Raw genomic sequence first — 18,761 nt, 5'->3', positions numbered from 1 at the left:
TCAGTGGAGAATCCATGAAAGCAGGAAGATTTTGTGTAGAGTTCATTGCCTCAGGTGTTTGACACAGTGGAGGAAAAATAACCAGATAGTTTCTGGTACAGGCCTGTTGCACAGAACTGAACTTAAATTTATTCCAGTTGCTGCTTGGTCTCAGTACTGGATTTGCATGGCTGGTGTTAAACATGGCATTCTTAAAGATCCTATTGATGGAGGATGAAGTGAAGTACAACCATTATCACTGTTCTTAGCTGTATGAAATACAGAGAGCATCTCATTTCAAGATACAGAACATGTGTTGCACAATCTGAGTGGCATCTTGGGAAAAATCATAACAGTTCTTCTGGCAAACTGGAGCTGCCTGCATCCAAATAATTTTTATTTTCTATATTCTCAAGGTCAAAGAAACGACTTTTTTGAGAAATACCCTAGCTGAGTGCCAGGCATGTGGTGAGTATTCTTGAGCTGCTTGTAGAAGGCAACCAGATGAGATGTATGGTCATTTAAAAGACAATATTGATTGTATCAGTTTTGTTTGGTTTCTAACAAGTATGTTTAGAAAATCTTGTGTTCAGAATTCCAGATATATTGGTCACAGATTTAGAACAGATTGTCATTAGAGAAAAAGCTTTTAGTTTCCATAGATTCCATATTCCAACTATTCCATAGTTTCCAGTCACTTAATGGGGTATAACAACCCTGTAAATAAAGCAGTGACATCTCACGCTCTACTGTCAATTCTCACTCTGCCACAAAGGCATGCCACATGTTCCTGGAGACAGAGACATTGCCAGCCAATTGTCTCATGAACAATCTTAGTAGAAGCTGAGGAATTAGAAATGCTATGTGGAAGCTGGTGTATGTCAGTCTGATGAGGCAGGTTCTGGGTAGTCTACCTGAAACTAATCTGGATCTAGGTATGTCATTGTTGGTTAACAGCAGTAAGATCCAAAGGAAAGTTTCCATCTTTTCACTAAATGGAAGAAGTAAATTTCCAAATGCTACAGCATTGCACTCCTGCACAACTGTAGGACATGCATGCACTCAATATAAAAAGAGAAAATACTTCCTCACTGGATGGGGTGAAGGGCCTTAAACTCATCAAGTCTCTTAGCTGCTTGCTTCTTGCAGGATAATCAAAATTCTCAAAATGCTGCTGGGCTCCAGCCAGGTTAAACTTCATCTGCAAATGCCAAAGAAAAAGTCTTAAAATCTTTTACAACTGCAAAGATGCAGCCCATGCATTGGTACCAGGATTCAGCACCAGCCACTCTTGGAAAATCTTGCTTTAGCCCAGTGCTGGTCTCTGTGTGTCTTAGCCTACTTGTCTAGCTGTGCATCCATGGTTTGCCAGCTGCTGCTTCTTTATTTCCCTTATTTGTATATTGTCAAATATGTTTTTGCAAAACCATGACACCATTTTTCTTATAAAATTGTGGTGTTGTTGATTTAGCTGCAGAAATACTGTAAAACTTTAGTCCTTTGGGCATCCTTCTAGCCATCTGAAGTCGCTGGCTTTCAATTTCCTACCCTGGCCAGCAGCAGATCTGTACTAGGACTAACCTAGAAGGAGGGCCCCCACATGTAGCCAGGAACAACACAGGAACATAACAAAACTGCCTTAATTTTCACCATCTGGGGACACAGCAACCTGCTGGGCTGTTGCCAGCATGAAGTCTCTTCAGCCACAGCACAGCTGGTAGCAATGCAGTGCAGAAACACGAAGTCCCTGCTGAGCAGCATCCTGGGGATCTCTTCAGAGCTCTTGCCAGCCAAAAGCCATGATGGATGTTTCTCTCAATTGCTAAAACTGCTCTTCTTTTTGCTTTAAAGGTTTGGGAACTGTGAATTTTCCAACTCCAATCCCTAGGCACAGCAAACCCAAATGTGAACCAAGTTCCTGCTTCAGGGGAGTCAGGTGCATGGAGACAGCTGAGGGATTTCAGTGTGGCCCCTGCCCTGAAGGGCTCACAGGGAATGGAGTGACATGTTCAGATATTGATGAGGTAAAATAATGACTTTCACTGAATTATAAAAATAAAAAGCAACTGTCTCACATATAGCAATGGGTTGCTGATGCTTGCTGTTTGTAGCATTTGCTGACTGCATGCACAGTATGCATATTAATTCATTCTGATTTGATTCTACCTCCCTATTTTGCTGTTGCTGCAATTTTATGGAGGTTATACATGTGAAAACTTGAAATACCCTGGTGGGTTGAAAAATTACTTAAAGGAATTCAATGTTTTTGTTTTTGCTTTAAAAAGAGGCACTTTTGACATAATTATTTCTATTCCACAAGAAGATTCAGTAGCTTCTGTTATATGCAGAGCTGCAGAAGTACTTCTTGTTGACGTGGGCATTGTATCTTTTTAACTGTAGTGATCCTGAGCTGGCCTAGGAGACGAAAGTCACCCCTAACTGGAGCAGTTTTTTCAGCCTAACCTTAAATATCTATGACAGAAAATAAACACTTATTGTTTTACTTCTTTATGGATGTGACGAAATGTGATAAGGTTGACTTAAATCTATTTTTTTTTCCTATGATATATTAGCAGTTCAGAGTTTGCTTGTATTGAGGACTAAGTTAATAGATTTACAACATCTTAAATGATTAAATAAAAACTGTGTTCAATGAAACGTGTCACTTACTTGGTATACTTAACACAAACAACAAGCCATTTACAACTTCACCACATTTTTTCTGTGTGGTGATTTTTGCCATTACCCTTGACTGTTTTTTTTTTTTTTTTTTTTTTTTTTCCTTGTGGAAAAATGTCTGGATGTATTAGGCTAGGGAACTAGGTCATTAATTGTGTCTGTACTATGTACCTACCCAATGATGGCAAAAAGCAACAGCAATTCCTTTTTTCTCTCTCCTAGCTAACAAGAGATGTGCTTTGACTGCTTGTTGGGTTTGTTCCTTCCTGTAGGCCAGCAGCAGAGAGGCTGCTTTTTGCCCAACTTACGTCTGTGAAAAACACTGGGGAGAAAGTGGGTTGAGTGTGGCAGTTTCCTGAGTTGTAGGCGATGTCTTTTATTTTACCTCACATGGCATGAACTGTGTCTGCTGCAACAGAAGGTGCAAAAAAAAAAAAAAAAAAAAGGAAATTTGGAAACTCTGAAATGTGAATGCAAGAGGTGAAGAGCTGAGGCAGCTGTGGCATGGGTTTCATGCCAGGCAACCATCGTGGAAAACTCAGGCCAGCTGAGATAGAGCCCATAAGCATGGAGGGGGTCTACCTACTGATCCATATTCAAACTGAGGCAGAACTCTTCCCTGCTATTTTCAGTGTTAGAGCATTTCTGCCCATAATAGCTATGGTAGGGGAAAAAAAAAACACAAGACTGATGTGAAGTGTCCCAACCTTGAGATTAGTTTTCCCTGAGTGATTAGGATCTGCCACTGGAGGTTTACTTATGTTAAAGTTCCTGCCACCACCCCACAAGGCAGAGTAGATCTATTATTAGAAAGAATAAGGAAATTTTTCCAAAATGATGTCATAGAGATAGAGTCTTGCATACATGAGGACACTTCTACTAAAATGCCAACCAGTCTAGTGCATTTTGTTCATCAGAACATACCTCCTGTAGCAGGTGGATTTTTGCTTATGTAAGCAGAGGGAGGAAAGAGATAAATGATAATAGCCTTATTTTGTGTAATAAAGGGTCTCTGAGTTAGCTGAAACTGTAAGGATAATCATACATTTTTGAAAGTGATTTAGGAATCTCTTCTAGGATAACACCTTTCTACTGATAGAACTATTTCTGTACTTCCAAAAAAAAAAAAGAAAAGGCATTTAAAAAGGAGTTCACATGCAAATCTGAGAAAGTGGGAAGCTTCTAGATTTTTCTAAGAGCTGCCGTCATTCTTCCAGAGGCTGTTAACATCTCTGCAACAAGCGCCCCTCTTACTCATTGCCATCTTGAAGAAATTACTTTCATATGTTGTGTTTTGTGAGCTGCAGCCATGCTCTGATGTAATTTGAGTGCCCTCTCCTGGCTACAATAAAAAATCCACATTAAATAATTCTCTAATGGGGACAAAATGTCTGTCCTGGGTCTAACATTTTCCTTATGCTAATTGCAGACACACTTCTATCAGATCTTTCTGTCCAAAATGCTTGGATTTCTTTGGCTTGTATCCCCCTCATATTATAGATGTTTGTTTTTTTTTTTCTGTTACTGATGGAAGGAGAAAAGGTATATTTTAAAAACTTTTATTTTTTTCTTATGTTTTTATATACTGTTGTCTCTAAGCCATAAGCAGCATGATGACATGCTGATGTTTCTAGTACTCTTACAAATAATACCTACTGGCTAGTGATGATACTTGAGAGGCAGCAATACAGGCTGTTGTTCCTGAGCTGGCACCCACAAGGCCACGGAAATGGGGCCACAACCATTCTGTGATACCACATGAGGTAATGAACTGAGTAATGTCTTCAGTCCAAGGGTAATGCTGTGGGTATGTGGTATGTTGGGAGAAGTGCTGAGGGTTGCCAGTGGGCCTCTGGTCTAGAAATGTGTGGGTGCTACTGACATAACCCTGTTCATCTGGCTCACATGTGGTTTACTCCTTACTTCTGAAATTTGCCCTCATACATACAAGGGAAAACGCTGCTGCTGCTTCAGTGTATACAGAACACAACTGCAGGACCTTTTGTGGGTTGCAGCCTTGCTGCTTTCCAGATAATGTGGTCTGGGCCCTTCTAGGGAGATTCTCATCCTCCAAGGGAGCTGAACCTGTCCAACAACAGGAAGGATGAGGATCAGAACTTAGGGCATCAACTGCAGGCAAAAATGGAATATTGTAATTTAAATTATGGGGATAGCTGAAGACCCACTGGGGTCAGACATACCCGAAACTTTTCTCTGCAAGTCAGTTGTGAACAGAAGACACTTGCATTTAGCATTGCCTAGGCAGGGGCTGACTGAGAGGTCTATGCACGTAGTTGGTCTGGATGTTACTGAAGTGTGAACCAGTGCTTGGTTGATTTTTTTGTTTTTTTCTCTTTGCAGTGCCGTTACAGCCCTTGCTTCCCTGGAGTGCGTTGTGTGAACACTGTTCCAGGTTTCCGATGTGAGACCTGTCCCCCAGGATATACAGGACAAACTGTGCAAGGTGTGGGACTCAGCTATGCCAAGAGCAATAAGCAGGTGAGTGGCAGCATCTCTGCAGGAACCTCCATTGCAAGGTGCCGCTTTAAACCAGTATCACATTTCATTTATATTTTAGTCATTCAATGGTTACCTTTCATAGTTAGACAGAGCTTGGAGTGTTTCAGTTAGAAGATCTTAGGTTGTGTTTGTTTGTCCAATAATCAGGACTGTTGTGGAGGCACGAAAAAAAGTCATTATTTTTGTATGTATCTAATCAATTTTAAAGAGAAACTCTGTTGAACTTTGTAAACTTATTCTGAACTAGGAAGAGTGGTGATAAGAAGCCTGTTTTGCTGGTTTTTGTTTGTTTGTTTGTTTGTTTGTTTGTTTGTTTTTAAAATTCCTGTAGTGCCCTACAAGGGGAACATAGTTCTTATCTAAATTCTTATGGTTGAACCAGAATCCCATCCTAAGGTTGAAGTTTCCTGTATTGCATGGTGTCTCTTCAGGGTTGGTATGTGTCTGGAGATCCATCCAAAAACTGAACCTGTGGGGTATGTCTCTGACATTCAGAGTGTAGATGAACTTTGGTGGCTTATCTTCAGATTTAGATCTCAAGCTGACGTAGTTTTTGCTATATGTTGTTTTGTTTTGTTCCTAGATCTGCTTAGATATTGATGAATGTCAGAATGGCGGGCATGGACTCTGTGTTCCAAATTCCCATTGTATTAACACTTTGGTAAGTGATTTTTCATTTGTGAGTACTAAAAAAAGAGATTGTTTTAAAATTCATTGAAGCTAGAATGGGATTCTTGGCTCTGATTCAAGAGCTGAATAATATAACCTATTTGTTGGCTTACTCAAAACTAAAGAATCCCTTCCCGTTTCCGTGACTAATAATGAAATAATCAATACTTGATTTGGCATTAATATGTCTACCTGAGTTGTGTCCATATCCTTTTCAATGAGGAATGGCAGTAACTTTTCTTTCCACATCCTCCAATTACGTGTGTTTATGAATCTGTTATGGCAAGGAAACTCCTTTCAAATACTGAATCTTTGCTTCCCCTCATCTCTTCCCATCTAGCAACTGCTGCAGCAAGCTGTTCCTCTGAATGCTCTTTTTATAGAAAGTCTCCACTTCATTAGGATATTTTTTGTTGTATTTGTTATCCATCTATATAAGCACAGAGAGAAGGAGAGGAGAGCTGCAATTCATATAACACGTTTAATACCTATAAGTATTAAATCCATCAAAGCAAGCATAGCATGAGTAGAACTGGTTTGAAAGATATTAGGATCCAGTAGAGTGGTTACACAACCAATTTAAGGCTCTGAAGCAATTTGGACACAAATAAGCATTCGTTTAACTTATGGCAGTGTCAAATGTTCTTCTGCTACAGCTGGTTGTATAGAGCAGACTTTGTTCATAATAAGAGAGGGGTTAAAATAACCTACAGGTGTAAGGGTGCTCTTTTTTTTTTTTTTTTTTTTTTTTTTTTTAGCTGGATGTTGTGGAGGCTACCAGCAGTGTTCCCAGTGATTTGTTTTCCTTGCAAATAACCTTGTCTTTCTAGGTTCATTGTTCAGTTTTCACTATTCAGTATGTTTCTCACTGGATACGTATGTATTCTGGTATCTGGAGTGCTTCTCACACAGGTTGTATCTTACTGCATGACTAGCCCTCTTCTGGCGGCTGTCAGGCCTCGTTTGCAGAGGGCGACAAGAGGTCTGCCAGCTGTCAAACAGAGCAGCATGGGTTTTTTTGCTCCTGTCTTCCTTTAGAAAGAGTTTGGTCTAGAAATGCTGCCTCAAAGTCTGGTTTAGTGCATACCAGAGCTTGATATAGAACAGAATATACTGAGTAAATTTAGCAGGCTCACGAGGATACTACCCTGGTGTCCATTAAGAGGAAGTGCACATACTGTTGAGTTTTGCAAAGGCCGTACCATCTGCATGATGATCACATTACTGCTCATTCATCTCTAAGTCTTTCAGTCTGAAAGTTATGAAAATGGCGTAAAGTTAAAGTTTGCACTGAAGTTCACAGAATCACAGAATTTTCTAGGTTGGAAGAGACCTCAAGGTCATCGAGTCCAACCTCCAACCTAACGCTAACAGCCCTCCACTAAACCATATCCCTAAGCTGTACATCTAAGCGTCATTTGAAGACTTCCAGTTAGCTAGGAACACAGGAAAAAAAAAATAAATAATGCCCAGTTGTGTAGTGAATTTATCTCTCTGTCATGCTGGGCTGGGGCAGTCCTGACAGTTCATGCAGCACGCTGTGTATGGGTGAAGTCATCTGAAGCACCTATTTCATAAAGAGGTGGGTAGACAAGTTTGTCAGAGGACTGTTTACTCCTGTTCTTTGACATATCAAAAATAATTATTGATAGAATCATAGAATATTCCACGTTGGAAGGGGTCCACAAGGATCATCAAGTTCAACTCCTCCACACAGGACCACTCAAAAGTCAAGCCAGATGTCTGAGAGTGCTGTCCAAATGCTTCCTGAACTCCATCAGGCTCGGTGCTGTGCCCACTGCCCTGGGGAGCCTGTCCCAGTGTCTGGCCACCCTCTGGGTGCAGACCCTTTCCCTAACCCCCAGCCTGACCCTCCCCTGTCCCAGCTCCATGCCGTTCCCTCGGGTCCTGTCGCTGTCCCCAGAGAGCAGAGCTCAGCGCCTGCCCCTCCGCTCCACAGTGAGGGAGCTGCAGGCCGCCACGAGGCCTCCCCTCAGCCTGCTCTGCTCGTATTGTGGCATGCAAATTCTCTATAAGGAAGAAAGGTTATTTTCAGTTAACTTTTATGTGAGAGACAAAAGCTATAATCAGTGCTTGAAGAAAGTCTCTTCTTATCAGCATATATCTGTTTATATCTTTTTTAGTGATTGTCCCAACACAAACTGAAATTCCATGGCTTAGCTTTTTTGCATTTGTTTATATAAGAGAGTTGCACAAATATAACTCAAAAATACATACATGTTTCTAGGTAAATCACTGCAAAAGGTTGCATGTATGTTCTTACTGCAGTGTAAATGGAGATGACTGTCTTAGAGTTATGATTTCCTTTCTAAAGAATAAGATTTAGCTCAGATTGGCTTGAAAACATTCAAGTTGGAAAAAAAATAGTGGAGCAAAGATAAAGATGAACTTCTTGTCACTCTTTGATTGTTGTTCCCAGTTCAGTTTAGATAAGTAGTCAGGTCAGCTTTACACTGAAATAAGAGCATCGAATCTGAATAATCAGATGCTGCTTAGAATTTGACACAAAGTTTTGACTATTTGGAAGTAGCTCAAATGGAACAAAAAAATGGTCTCAGCAGTTGAGCATGTTTTACAGCATGTACTGTGGGAGGCAAACATGGATTTTGTGTGGAAAGAAAGCTTGTTCACAGTGGAAAAAGAATCAGGGTATGAAAAACTACACTTGCACAGCATAAGCCGTATGACATGAGTCTTGCTCACAAACTTGATTTTTGAAAAAAAAAAAAAATAATAAAGTCCTGTTAAAAGCATGATTAATAACTTTTTGTTCTTACAGGGTTCTTATCACTGTGGCCAGTGCAAATCAGGATACACAGGAGACCAAGTCAGGGGATGCCAGGCTGAGAGAAGCTGCAGAAGTCGAGCCCTCAATCCATGCAGTGTCCATGCCCGGTGCATTGAGGAACGGAGAGGGGAGGTGACATGCATTGTGAGTTCATAAGTTCATGCATTTGTACAGTGCAAAACAGCCTTTTTTAGCCTGGAACTGAGCTGGTCTTTGTGGCCATTTTATCAGTATTGTTGGGTTTTCAACCAAACTGCAACACAATGGCCCAGACCAGTTATGAAAATAACTGAACTGAATCTGTCTGGCAATTTTTTTCTCCTTGCAGTACATCTATAAGGCAGCCATACTTATGTGCTATATTTACTGTGTGGGTTGCTAGTGTTTGCATGATCAGATTTTGGGGGGAATGGCTTTTATAGACTTTCTACAGTCTCCTTCAAAAGGACTATCAAGCGTCACTGTAAAAAGACAGCACAAGGGCAAATTCCTCTGCTGGTGCTCTTCTGCATGCAGGCTTTTTAGCTGTGTAGCAGTAATTAGAGATCCTGTCTGCATAAGCACAATGCCCGTATTTGTCTGCTGACAAAATTTGGCAATTTTCCAAACGTGACTACAGATCCTAGGCACAGGTAGGCTGTACTGTGCTTTCGAGCCCTGGGAACAGAAGAACGCTAAATGGCATACGAACTTTTATTGTAGGAGTTTAACTGAAATATATTATGTATTATATATTATATAAGTATATTACATATTTTTTTCCATGTTGCAAGGGGAAGCAAGAAACTAGTCCTTTGTCCTAAATTTGGGTACAGTACATGCTTTTGCTGGAACTTGCTTTGGTCTCCTTTTTAAGTACATCTATTTCAAAGATGAAGAAATGAGGATATTTTAGGTTCATGCTGTAATGGAAAGATGTTACTTGTGTTAGGCAAGTCTTTGTTTTAAGGAGAGGCCAGCGTTTAACATGAAATTCTCTGCATGTGTGTTCAGTTACAAATTAGGGATTGTTTTGAAACAATACCAATCTCATTGGCTTGGAGAAACTTGTGTCAAGATGTACTTGCTTTGGCGATGCAAAATGAGTAACTGTCAGAACAGTTTTCTTTTAAAATTTCCTCTAGTTGCAGATTTATTCTTGAGATACTGAATAAAGCACCCACCTAACCATGGGTCCCTTGCCGAGATGCTGTATGCACATTCTGCCTAGGTCCTGCTTTTCTGTCTTTTCTCCATCCACAGATGAAGAATCAGAACTGACTCCTGTCAGGTATCTGAAATAAACCTATGGCTCCAACTGAAATCATTAGGTGTTGCAGGTAGAGTCCATTTAAAACAAAGCCTTAGCTTATTCTGGCTGTTTGTAGATACAGAGAGCTTGAATTAAGGATTTTCTGTTCACATTGAGAGTTGCTGAGGTGTACTTCATTATACTGCAGTGACTGTGCCTTCTGCATGTCAGCATTTTCAAGATTGATGCCAAATTTCCCTCTTAAATATTTCTGACGGGACTCGTTAACCTTTTGGTAGTACTACCATGGTGTTTTATTGATAGTGTGGCATTGGCTGGGCTGGTGATGGTTATATTTGTGGAAAAGATGTTGACATTGATGGCTACCCAAATGAAGAGCTCTCTTGCCCTGCTGAAAGCTGCAGAAAGGTAAGAAATTCTTTCTTAATTCTATAATAATTCCTATAATAATTCAGAGCATGAAGGGGGCTGAGAAACATGACTAGATCCTTTTTCAAGTTACTGTATTCCTGTGGATAAGTTGCTTCATTTGATTAATTAAAACAATAGTAGAAAAGCTGATAATTTTTTATTTTCAGTGACTTTAACCCATAGAACACCAGACATATCTCACTTTTTGTCTAGGACAACTGCAAATTTGTCCCAAACTCTGGGCAGGAAGATGCTGATGGTGATGGGGTTGGAGATGCCTGTGATGAAGATGCAGATGGAGATGGCATTCCCAATGACCAGGTGCTGTGCGTAGAACAGGGTAAAGGAGTCTGTGCAAACAGAAGAATCTCACACTACTGCAGTAGGCAGTGATTTTGAAATCTGCGTGCTACTATTTACTGAAGATTATCTCATACACAACACTGTCAGCAGCTCTCTAAATCCTACTTTTTTCTTTATATAAAGGTCCCTTTTATTAGACCTAAAAAAGAATATACCAAAAAAACTAGGGCTACCTCACCTATCCTTAAGTCCCACCAATCTATGCTATGTTACATTTTAGCATTGAATTTTACATCTTTTTTTATACAGAACTTGTCTCCTTTTACACTCTCCCATAACATGGTCTTTAGGAACATAGTGTCTTTCATTTTAAAGAGCAGTTTGGCCTGACATAACATTTCATGAGGGATCCAACCCCCCTGCCCTCCCCCCCCTCCCAGTTTCATGAGGGATCCAACCCCCCTGCACCCCCCCTTCCCAAATTAATGGGTGTCTTGCCAATAACTTGAAAAAAGCTTTGGATCATGTTCTGAAAGAGAAAGAGGTTTCCATGTAGGGATTCTGCTGCAGAATACACCAGAGTATAAATTCATGTTGTAAAAGCTCTTTTCCATTCACCCCATATTCTCACATGTGTGGTGTTCTGCACAAAGACCCTTGTGTGGTATTTCTTCATGCACTTGCAAGGAAGACAGCAAGGATGCCCTGTCCAGAGTACAAATGTCCGTGTGGAGCTAGGGCAAACTAGCAATCGTAGAAGGCAATCACAGTCTGTTTTGCCACGGACACCAACCCTCAATTCTGGTAGTCTGAGGAACTTCATTTTCTTAATGTTCTAGAAGGAAAGATATTAAATCCTCCTTCAACTGTAAATCCCTATGCAGATTCAGCCCTTTCACAATCAGGTAACTTCCATACTGTTAAGCTCTGTTTTGCCTCTTGCTCCACATGTGTGAGGTCATGGATGTGCTAGATGTGAGAGACTGTTTACACTTCTTTGAATTTCAGTTTTCCCTGTATGCCTTCTGAGGGGAAGATAAAGTCAATAGCAGCTTATATGACAAAAGAGTAAGACTTGTACATTTTTTTGCATCAAAAATCCTATTTTTCCAAGTGTTTTCCTTTTGTTTGAGTCTCTACCAGAAGGGGGCAACCATCTTTCACTGAGAGCATCTATGAGCCCTACCGAGATCTCTGAACTGCAGCTTTTCAGAAGGTCCATGTAAGGAAGCCAGGGCATCAAAACAGGTTACTCATGTGAACCCATCCAAAATGAGAATCAGAAGTCAAAGTTATAAATAAAAGCCTTATGGTACTCAGTGTTCATGTTTAGTGTTTCCATGGTGTGGCTCAAAGTAAAACTTTGAGGGGGAGCCAGTGAAATCAGGTCCGGAGCTGATGTTCACATAAAATATCCAACTGCCCACAGTAAGCATTTCTCATGAAAACAGAAATAAAGGCAAGGGTTATATAAATCCACTAAAGTAGAAATGAAAGATTCAGGGTATGGTTCATTCCTAATTTGGATCTATGTCTTGCAGGATAACTGTGTCTTGATTCCCAATGTTAACCAGAGAAATAGTGACCAAGATATCTTCGGAGATGCTTGTGACAACTGCCGCAATGTCCTGAATAATGACCAGAGGGACACAGATGGTGATGGGAAAGGAGATGCTTGTGATGATGACATGGATGGTGATGGTTGGTAATTCTTCACTTACAGCTTCTCTGTTGTTCTTGAAATTGGCCCAGAAAATGCTGTGCATTAGAAACTTCCTGCTACCAGCTGCTAAGTGTAATGTAACATGTTGTCTTTCTTCATTAAACCTCTGTTTGGAAGTATTTTTATTTTTATTTTTTTAGATTAATTTATATCTTTTAGTCTCCATCTGAAGCACCGAATGCTTTATAACAGATAAATTGAGCTTTATTTCATGTATAAGTTAAGGTCATCGGTCATTCGGTAACTCCTTAAAGATGCAAACGTGTCCCAGAGTATCCAGCTCTGCCTCTCTCAGATGCTTAGGAGCTACAAAATGTATTATTTCCGTTGCTGTAAGAGGCTTGAAAGAATTGGAAAAAGTCACAGCCCTTCAGATGTAATAACAAAGATAAAATGTTCCATCCTGTAATATGATGTGGGGAACAAGAAGTGTGTGTAACTAATGAAGTATGTGTGATTGGGTTATAAGCTGTTCCTCAGCAAGATGTTTCTAACATCTATTAAATGAGCGGATATACTTCTAAGAAAGATTTGCTGTGCAGATTTATTATTTCATTGCAAGATTAAATAGTTGCTGGAAAGGAATAGTGTTTTTACTATCCTTCATGTTTACCTTGTCCATAAATTGCTTTTAACTAACATCCTATCCACTTTCTGTTAGGTATTAAGAACCTTTTGGATAATTGTCAGAGGATCGCCAACCAAGACCAGGAGGACAAGGATAATGATGGTGTTGGTGATGCCTGTGACAGCTGCCCTACAGTCAGCAACCCAAACCAGGTTAGCAGGCAGGAAAAAAAAAGTCCTTATTTAAGGGAAGGGACTGTTTAGATCCAAAAAGATGCAAGAGAATGAGGCGGCCAGTGTTTATTTTTTATCAGTAGGTATTCAGGACATTTTGTGGAGATTCAGCTGCTTCTGTCATTGAAAATAGGAGCCACAATGTGTATTCTAATATCCTGGGATGTTGTTAATATCTCTCCCCTGCTAGTTTCTTCAGCTGTCAGACTGTAAAATGTAGGCCTGCTCCAGTCCCATGAAGTGCAATGCCACACACCACACAGTGGCATGATATGGTTACATTCAATATTTCTTTAATTAGGACCAAATTTAGATGTCCTTAATTCGTAAAATTTTCACTGCTTGTGGGTGAGAAGTCAATTAGACTTTTGATTTGTTTTAAATTCTGATTAAACCATTTGAAACTACTAAATGCTGGAAGCTTTAAAGAAACATGGTAGATTTTTGAAGCCACGTAAGAGATGAACCTCAGTTAGACATAAGGGGTACTTAATTCCAGTTGTTGAGGAATCTTGTTTGAATTGCTCATCCTGAACTACTCCAGTCTAGTTTAACTCTGCCTATTCATTGTATGTGTTTTTCTTTAATAAAACTGACTTTTTGGATAAATGAATGATGCAAAGAAGAAAATAGGTTTTACAAAACAAAGATTTTTCCGTGCTTTTATTTTTAATTGTTTATGTTTTGATAATACTGCCTTTTTAATAGATGCTCTCAGCAGCTGATACTGGAACTTCCTCTGTTTTCTTTTGCAGTCTGATATCGACAATGACCTGGTTGGAGATTCGTGTGATACCAATCAGGACAGGTACAGTGTGTTATAGCTTATGACAGCAGCAGGGAAGAGAACAGGCTAGTGTGAGCTGAAGCATTCTGCTGGTTCTTGGAGAATTGTTATCCCTCATACTAGGCAGCATTTGATTTTAATACCTCCTCAAGGGGGTCATTTCAAAAACAACGTTGTGATTTATAAGCCTTGTTGGTTCAATTCCCTGTAGCAGTACGGTAATGGAGCCCTTCACTCCAGCCCCATGTTCACAAACACTTCCTATGAATTTCTGTGGAAATGACACTAATAGCAGTGTCAGGAATCACACTCTGAGCACCACGCAGAGCTTCATAGTGAGGGAACATGCTCTTTTTTTTTTTTTTTTTAATTTTCTTCCTTTTTCATTCCTCTCTTTTTTAGAAACAATTTAGCATTCCTCTCTCTGCTTTAGCAGAAATTTCACAGTTAAGGGGTATGTGGTTTTCCATAAGAACACAGTGTTTCAGAACTTTATTAGCATGCACAAAACATTTCCAAATATACCACTTTGCTTTAGACACAGCAAGAGTGGCAAGGCTGCTCTATGGCCTTCACAAGCCCCGACTGTTCAGGGGAGCATGTCCTACAGCAAACTGCGTGACACCTCTCTGGAAGCAGGTTCTGCACAACCACCTTTGAGGGCATCAAGTCCTCCCCCGTGCTCCTCACTTGAAGCGAGGGGAAAGGGAAGTGATAAATCCTGTGCTGACGCAACCAAGCTGCAAGGTCTGACCTTGTGGCTCTTGGTGGCTGCTATGAGTTCAGGAGTCTACTTCCCCACTTCTGCTGGGAGCACTTCTGAGAGTTTTGAACCACTAGCTGATGAGGCGCCCAGTGTTTGGGAGCTGTTTTAAGTATGGCCTTGTTTTTTTTCCTGTTTTCAAGAAGGGACATGTATTTTTTTCCTCAAACCTAACTAATCTGCAGGAAGAATCTCCTGGTAGAACATACTGTTGTCCTGCCTGAGGTTAACCTCTCAACAGACAGATGTGCATGGTCCTCATTGTTTTTCCACTTAAGGACTTGTAGGCATTAGTTGCTCTGATCTAAAATTAAAGCACCTTTCTTAAGCAGGGAGTGACAGGTGGGAATATGCATAGCTGTAAACTGCAACGCAGCCTCTTTTGCTCTGCCTATGCTAAACAAAAGGCTGCAGAGGGGAAGTATGTTCACCTTGCCAGAAAACATTTTGTTTGCAGTGTGTGTGCAAAACACACCTGACTTTAGGCTTTTATCCTAATCTCTGGGCACATGTCTGAAGTGTCCCTGCACCTCCCCTGTGGAATAAAATCTCATCAGGCCAGTGTGCCCAGAATCCTAGAAATACAACAGCTGCATTTAGCTCTTGGGCTAAAAAAAAAATCTGTTGGAAACAAGAAGTACAAGCCCCTCAAGCCCTCTTTTTTTCTTCGTCCCAGTGGTTAAGATGTACTTAGCCTTTTAAATGGAAAAACAAGGCAGCCATTCCATAACTTCCCAAACCCTTTCCTATAGTTTGTCTCTCTGCTACTGGTGACTCTTCATGTAACCACCTGATGTTTTTTGTTGTGCTTGGGAGCTGCAGACTCCTTACTGCTTAGCTACCCAGGGGAAAGTAACGTAACGAAACTTGGTATGCAGGAGGTTGAAAGTGGTGCTTTTTTTTTAAAAAAAAAAAAAAAAAGAGTCTGATTTCTGGTGCTCACACAGATTCTTTCACAGATTTCACTCACATTCACGCATTCATGAGCACTGAGACACTTGTGGATGTTATGGGCAGAGATGCCGACAGTTGACCTCTTACTGTGTCTCCTGGGTGCCTTTTGGTTGGTGACACGGCACTTGTTGGGTGTGCTTTAGGTGCTTGTTAGGAGCGGGTGTCATTTGGGATCCTGGCTGTGGAATCTTTTCCCACTCCCTGTAAGGCTTCCTTCTGTTTTCCTCATCTGGGTAGCCTTCTTCCTCTGCCACCTTACCGTATGGCCTGATTGTTCCTTGTCTCTTTGCTGTTCAGCTGCCTAAGTGACACCAGGTCACAACGTCCTCCTTCTCTGTTTGCCAGCTCCAGGGGTGCCCCTGGTGCAGGTCCCCTTCAGATACAGGTGCTCTCCCCCATGCAGAGGCAGGAGCTGATGCTGGTGTGCTGTTTGTTTCTTTTTGTCTCCTTGCTTGCAGCGATGGTGATGGGCACCAGGACAGCACAGACAACTGCCCCACCATCATTAACAGCTCCCAGCTGGACACCGATAAGGACGGGCTGGGTGACGAGTGTGATGAGGATGATGATAACGATGGCATTCCTGACCTCCTGCCCCCTGGCCCTGACAACTGCAGGCTGGTCCCCAACCCAGGGCAGGAAGATGACAATGGTAAGCTGGGCTTTCAGTAGCTGATTTGGTGCTTATAGTACCATGTCTTTCCCCAACACACACACTTAACCTGCCCCAGTCACCACGTGTGCATACACTCCCTGCACAGCACTGTATCCCAGGACTGTGCCTTTGGCCAAGACAGAGCTCCTTGGGTCCCATCCCCAGGGATTTTTTTGGTCATCAGGGCTGAGTCTCCATTCACCTGCTCCTTGGACACCCTGGTGCAGTGACTAGGCCAGGTGTGTCTACCTGCTACACCATGAATCTGCTCTCGCTTCTCTGCTGCATACAGGTGATGGAGTTGGGGATATCTGCGAGTCTGATTTTGACCAGGATACGGTAATTGATCGGATCGATGTCTGCCCTGAGAATGCGGAGATCACCTTGACAGACTTTAGGGCCTACCAGACAGTAGTGCTGGACCCAGAGGGAGATGCGCAGATTGATCCCAACTGGGTGGTTCTAAACCAGGTAAAATACATCTCTCTGGTCTTTGTCACCTGGCTGAGAAAGACCATCTGAAAAGCACAGTAAAACTGTGTCTATAATTGCTGGACCTCTCGCAAACAAGTGAGAAATGGAAATTGCTTGTTGGCTGACTGTTTTACAGGTGTTACAGTGAAACAACTTTTCCTTCAGTGCGTGACAGCTTGAAGCTTGATGCTGCTAATGAACTAAAATAACTATAAGCTGGTTGACTTGTGCTGGGTGGATTTCACTGCTGCCAAGATGGCAAACATGAGACTTTTGTGTCATCCTGATGAAATAACAAAGTCTCATGAGTCCTTTCTATTGTTTGAAAGTCTGAGCTGCCATATAGCAGAGCATTTACTCCTAGATAGAGTCCAGTAAATGTTATTTACACTGACGCATTTTAGTCTTCAGGAGGTGAATGTGTTCAGAGTCGCAAGGAATGCACATTTGACTCCCACTGCCAAGTGGAGCTGAAATACATAAACCTTCCTTAGGCCAGTCCTGGCAGTCAGTTTAGTCTTAAAGTCTGTTGTCAAATTCTGTGAGCTAAGCTTTGCAAAAGCCCTCTTCCCCCATTTGTTTTTTTCAGTCCCATCTCCAATTCTGCCCAGTGATTTGGTGATTTCAGGAGAATTGGAAGAGGGAGGGAAAGTACCAGAATACCAGTAAATTGAGTCCTGCAGTGGGAAGAGAAAAATCCTTCCTGCCTCTGTGCGCACAAGCAGCTGAAACATTAGGATTTGATTATAGCTCTCATTTTAATTCAGAGCTACAAGTGTTACAGACATGTTATGAGCCAAAAGAGGAGACGGATGGAGGTGGTGCTAGCAGGAGGCCAGAAGGGGCTTGACAGGCTTAGCCAACCCAATTCATCAGGCACACTAACCACCCTGAATTTAATCTTACAGGGCATGGAAATCGTGCAGACCATGAACAGTGATCCTGGCCTTGCTGTTGGTATGTGCCCCTCTTCTGAGATTCAGGCTTTACAGCAGAAAATCTTTTGGCATGCAAACATGTTGTCTGCAGGCTTGGTTTTAACCTGTGCGTCCTCTTAGGTTACACAGCTTTTAATGGTGTTGACTTTGAGGGCACTTTCCACGTGAACACGGTGACAGACGATGACTACGCTGGTTTTATTTTTGGCTATCAAGACAGCTCTAGCTTTTACGTGGTAATGTGGAAACAGACGGAGCAGACGTACTGGCAGGCGACTCCCTTCAGAGCTGTGGCAGAGCCCGGCATTCAGCTAAAGGTACCGGTCCTGCCTCCTAGCTGGGGACACGGTGGTCACAGCCTGGCAGTGCCACCCTGACAGCCGACAGACCTCGTGCTGCGTGTTGGCAGCTCTGCTGTGGCCAAGCCACTGGGCTGTGCGTCAGCAGTGCTGCCTGACTGCTGTTCTCCCCCTGCTGTGGGCATCAAATCTGCGGTCAGACTGCTGCCACTCAGCCCTGCTAACAGAGCTGTTTTGTAAGGAACTCTATCACCAGTCCTGCCCCTGCTCATCAGCTGGAGCATTTAGTCTCTGCTCTGATTATCCTCTGACTGTAGCTGGTCAGGTTGCTTGCTTCTCCTTAGTCCCAAATGCTCACTTATTATTCTGTGCAAGCACTAGCTGTAGTTATGAAGGCAGTTATGGGCTTGTGAGTGGGAGGGAGGGTGCTTCTGCAGACCTCCCCACTACAAAAGACTTGGAGCTTCTGGAAACAACATACCTCTGTGGTCAGCACTGGAAAATTATGTTTCTGCAGGCTGTGAAATCAAAGACAGGCCCTGGTGAGCACCTCCGCAACTCCCTCTGGCACACGGGGGACACCAGTGACCAGGTCAGACTGCTGTGGAAGGACCCCCGGAACGTCGGGTGGAAGGACAAGGTCTCCTACCGCTGGTTCTTGCAGCACAGACCCCAGATTGGATATATCAGGTAAGACAGGAAAGGATTGCTAAGGTAACTACAGGTTGTATGTCTGCTTAAACTG

At 42.0% G+C, this 18,761-nt stretch overlaps 1 protein-coding gene across 1 annotated transcript in view; it reads left to right on the top strand.

The window, feature by feature from the left end:
* Positions 1 to 18,761, top strand: part of THBS4 (thrombospondin 4) — a 38,992-nt gene that overhangs the window by 15,728 nt on the left and 4,503 nt on the right. The window contains exons 6-20 of the mRNA XM_032206574.1: positions 396 to 447; positions 1,831 to 2,003; positions 5,020 to 5,157; positions 5,762 to 5,839; positions 8,648 to 8,800; positions 10,212 to 10,316; positions 10,533 to 10,640; positions 12,164 to 12,323; positions 13,007 to 13,125; positions 13,902 to 13,954; positions 16,109 to 16,302; positions 16,598 to 16,776; positions 17,688 to 17,736; positions 17,838 to 18,034; positions 18,534 to 18,706. Of these exons, the coding sequence (XP_032062465.1) occupies positions 396 to 447; positions 1,831 to 2,003; positions 5,020 to 5,157; positions 5,762 to 5,839; positions 8,648 to 8,800; positions 10,212 to 10,316; positions 10,533 to 10,640; positions 12,164 to 12,323; positions 13,007 to 13,125; positions 13,902 to 13,954; positions 16,109 to 16,302; positions 16,598 to 16,776; positions 17,688 to 17,736; positions 17,838 to 18,034; positions 18,534 to 18,706 (1,931 nt within the window). The remainder of the gene's footprint in view (positions 1 to 395; positions 448 to 1,830; positions 2,004 to 5,019; positions 5,158 to 5,761; positions 5,840 to 8,647; positions 8,801 to 10,211; positions 10,317 to 10,532; positions 10,641 to 12,163; positions 12,324 to 13,006; positions 13,126 to 13,901; positions 13,955 to 16,108; positions 16,303 to 16,597; positions 16,777 to 17,687; positions 17,737 to 17,837; positions 18,035 to 18,533; positions 18,707 to 18,761) is intronic.

This window comes from Aythya fuligula, chromosome Z (assembly GCF_009819795.1).
Source record: "Aythya fuligula isolate bAytFul2 chromosome Z, bAytFul2.pri, whole genome shotgun sequence".
Lineage (NCBI taxonomy): Eukaryota > Metazoa > Chordata > Aves > Anseriformes > Anatidae > Aythya > Aythya fuligula.
Note: the sequence above shows the minus strand (reverse complement) of the source record. Positions and strands in the feature narration are given on the sequence as shown.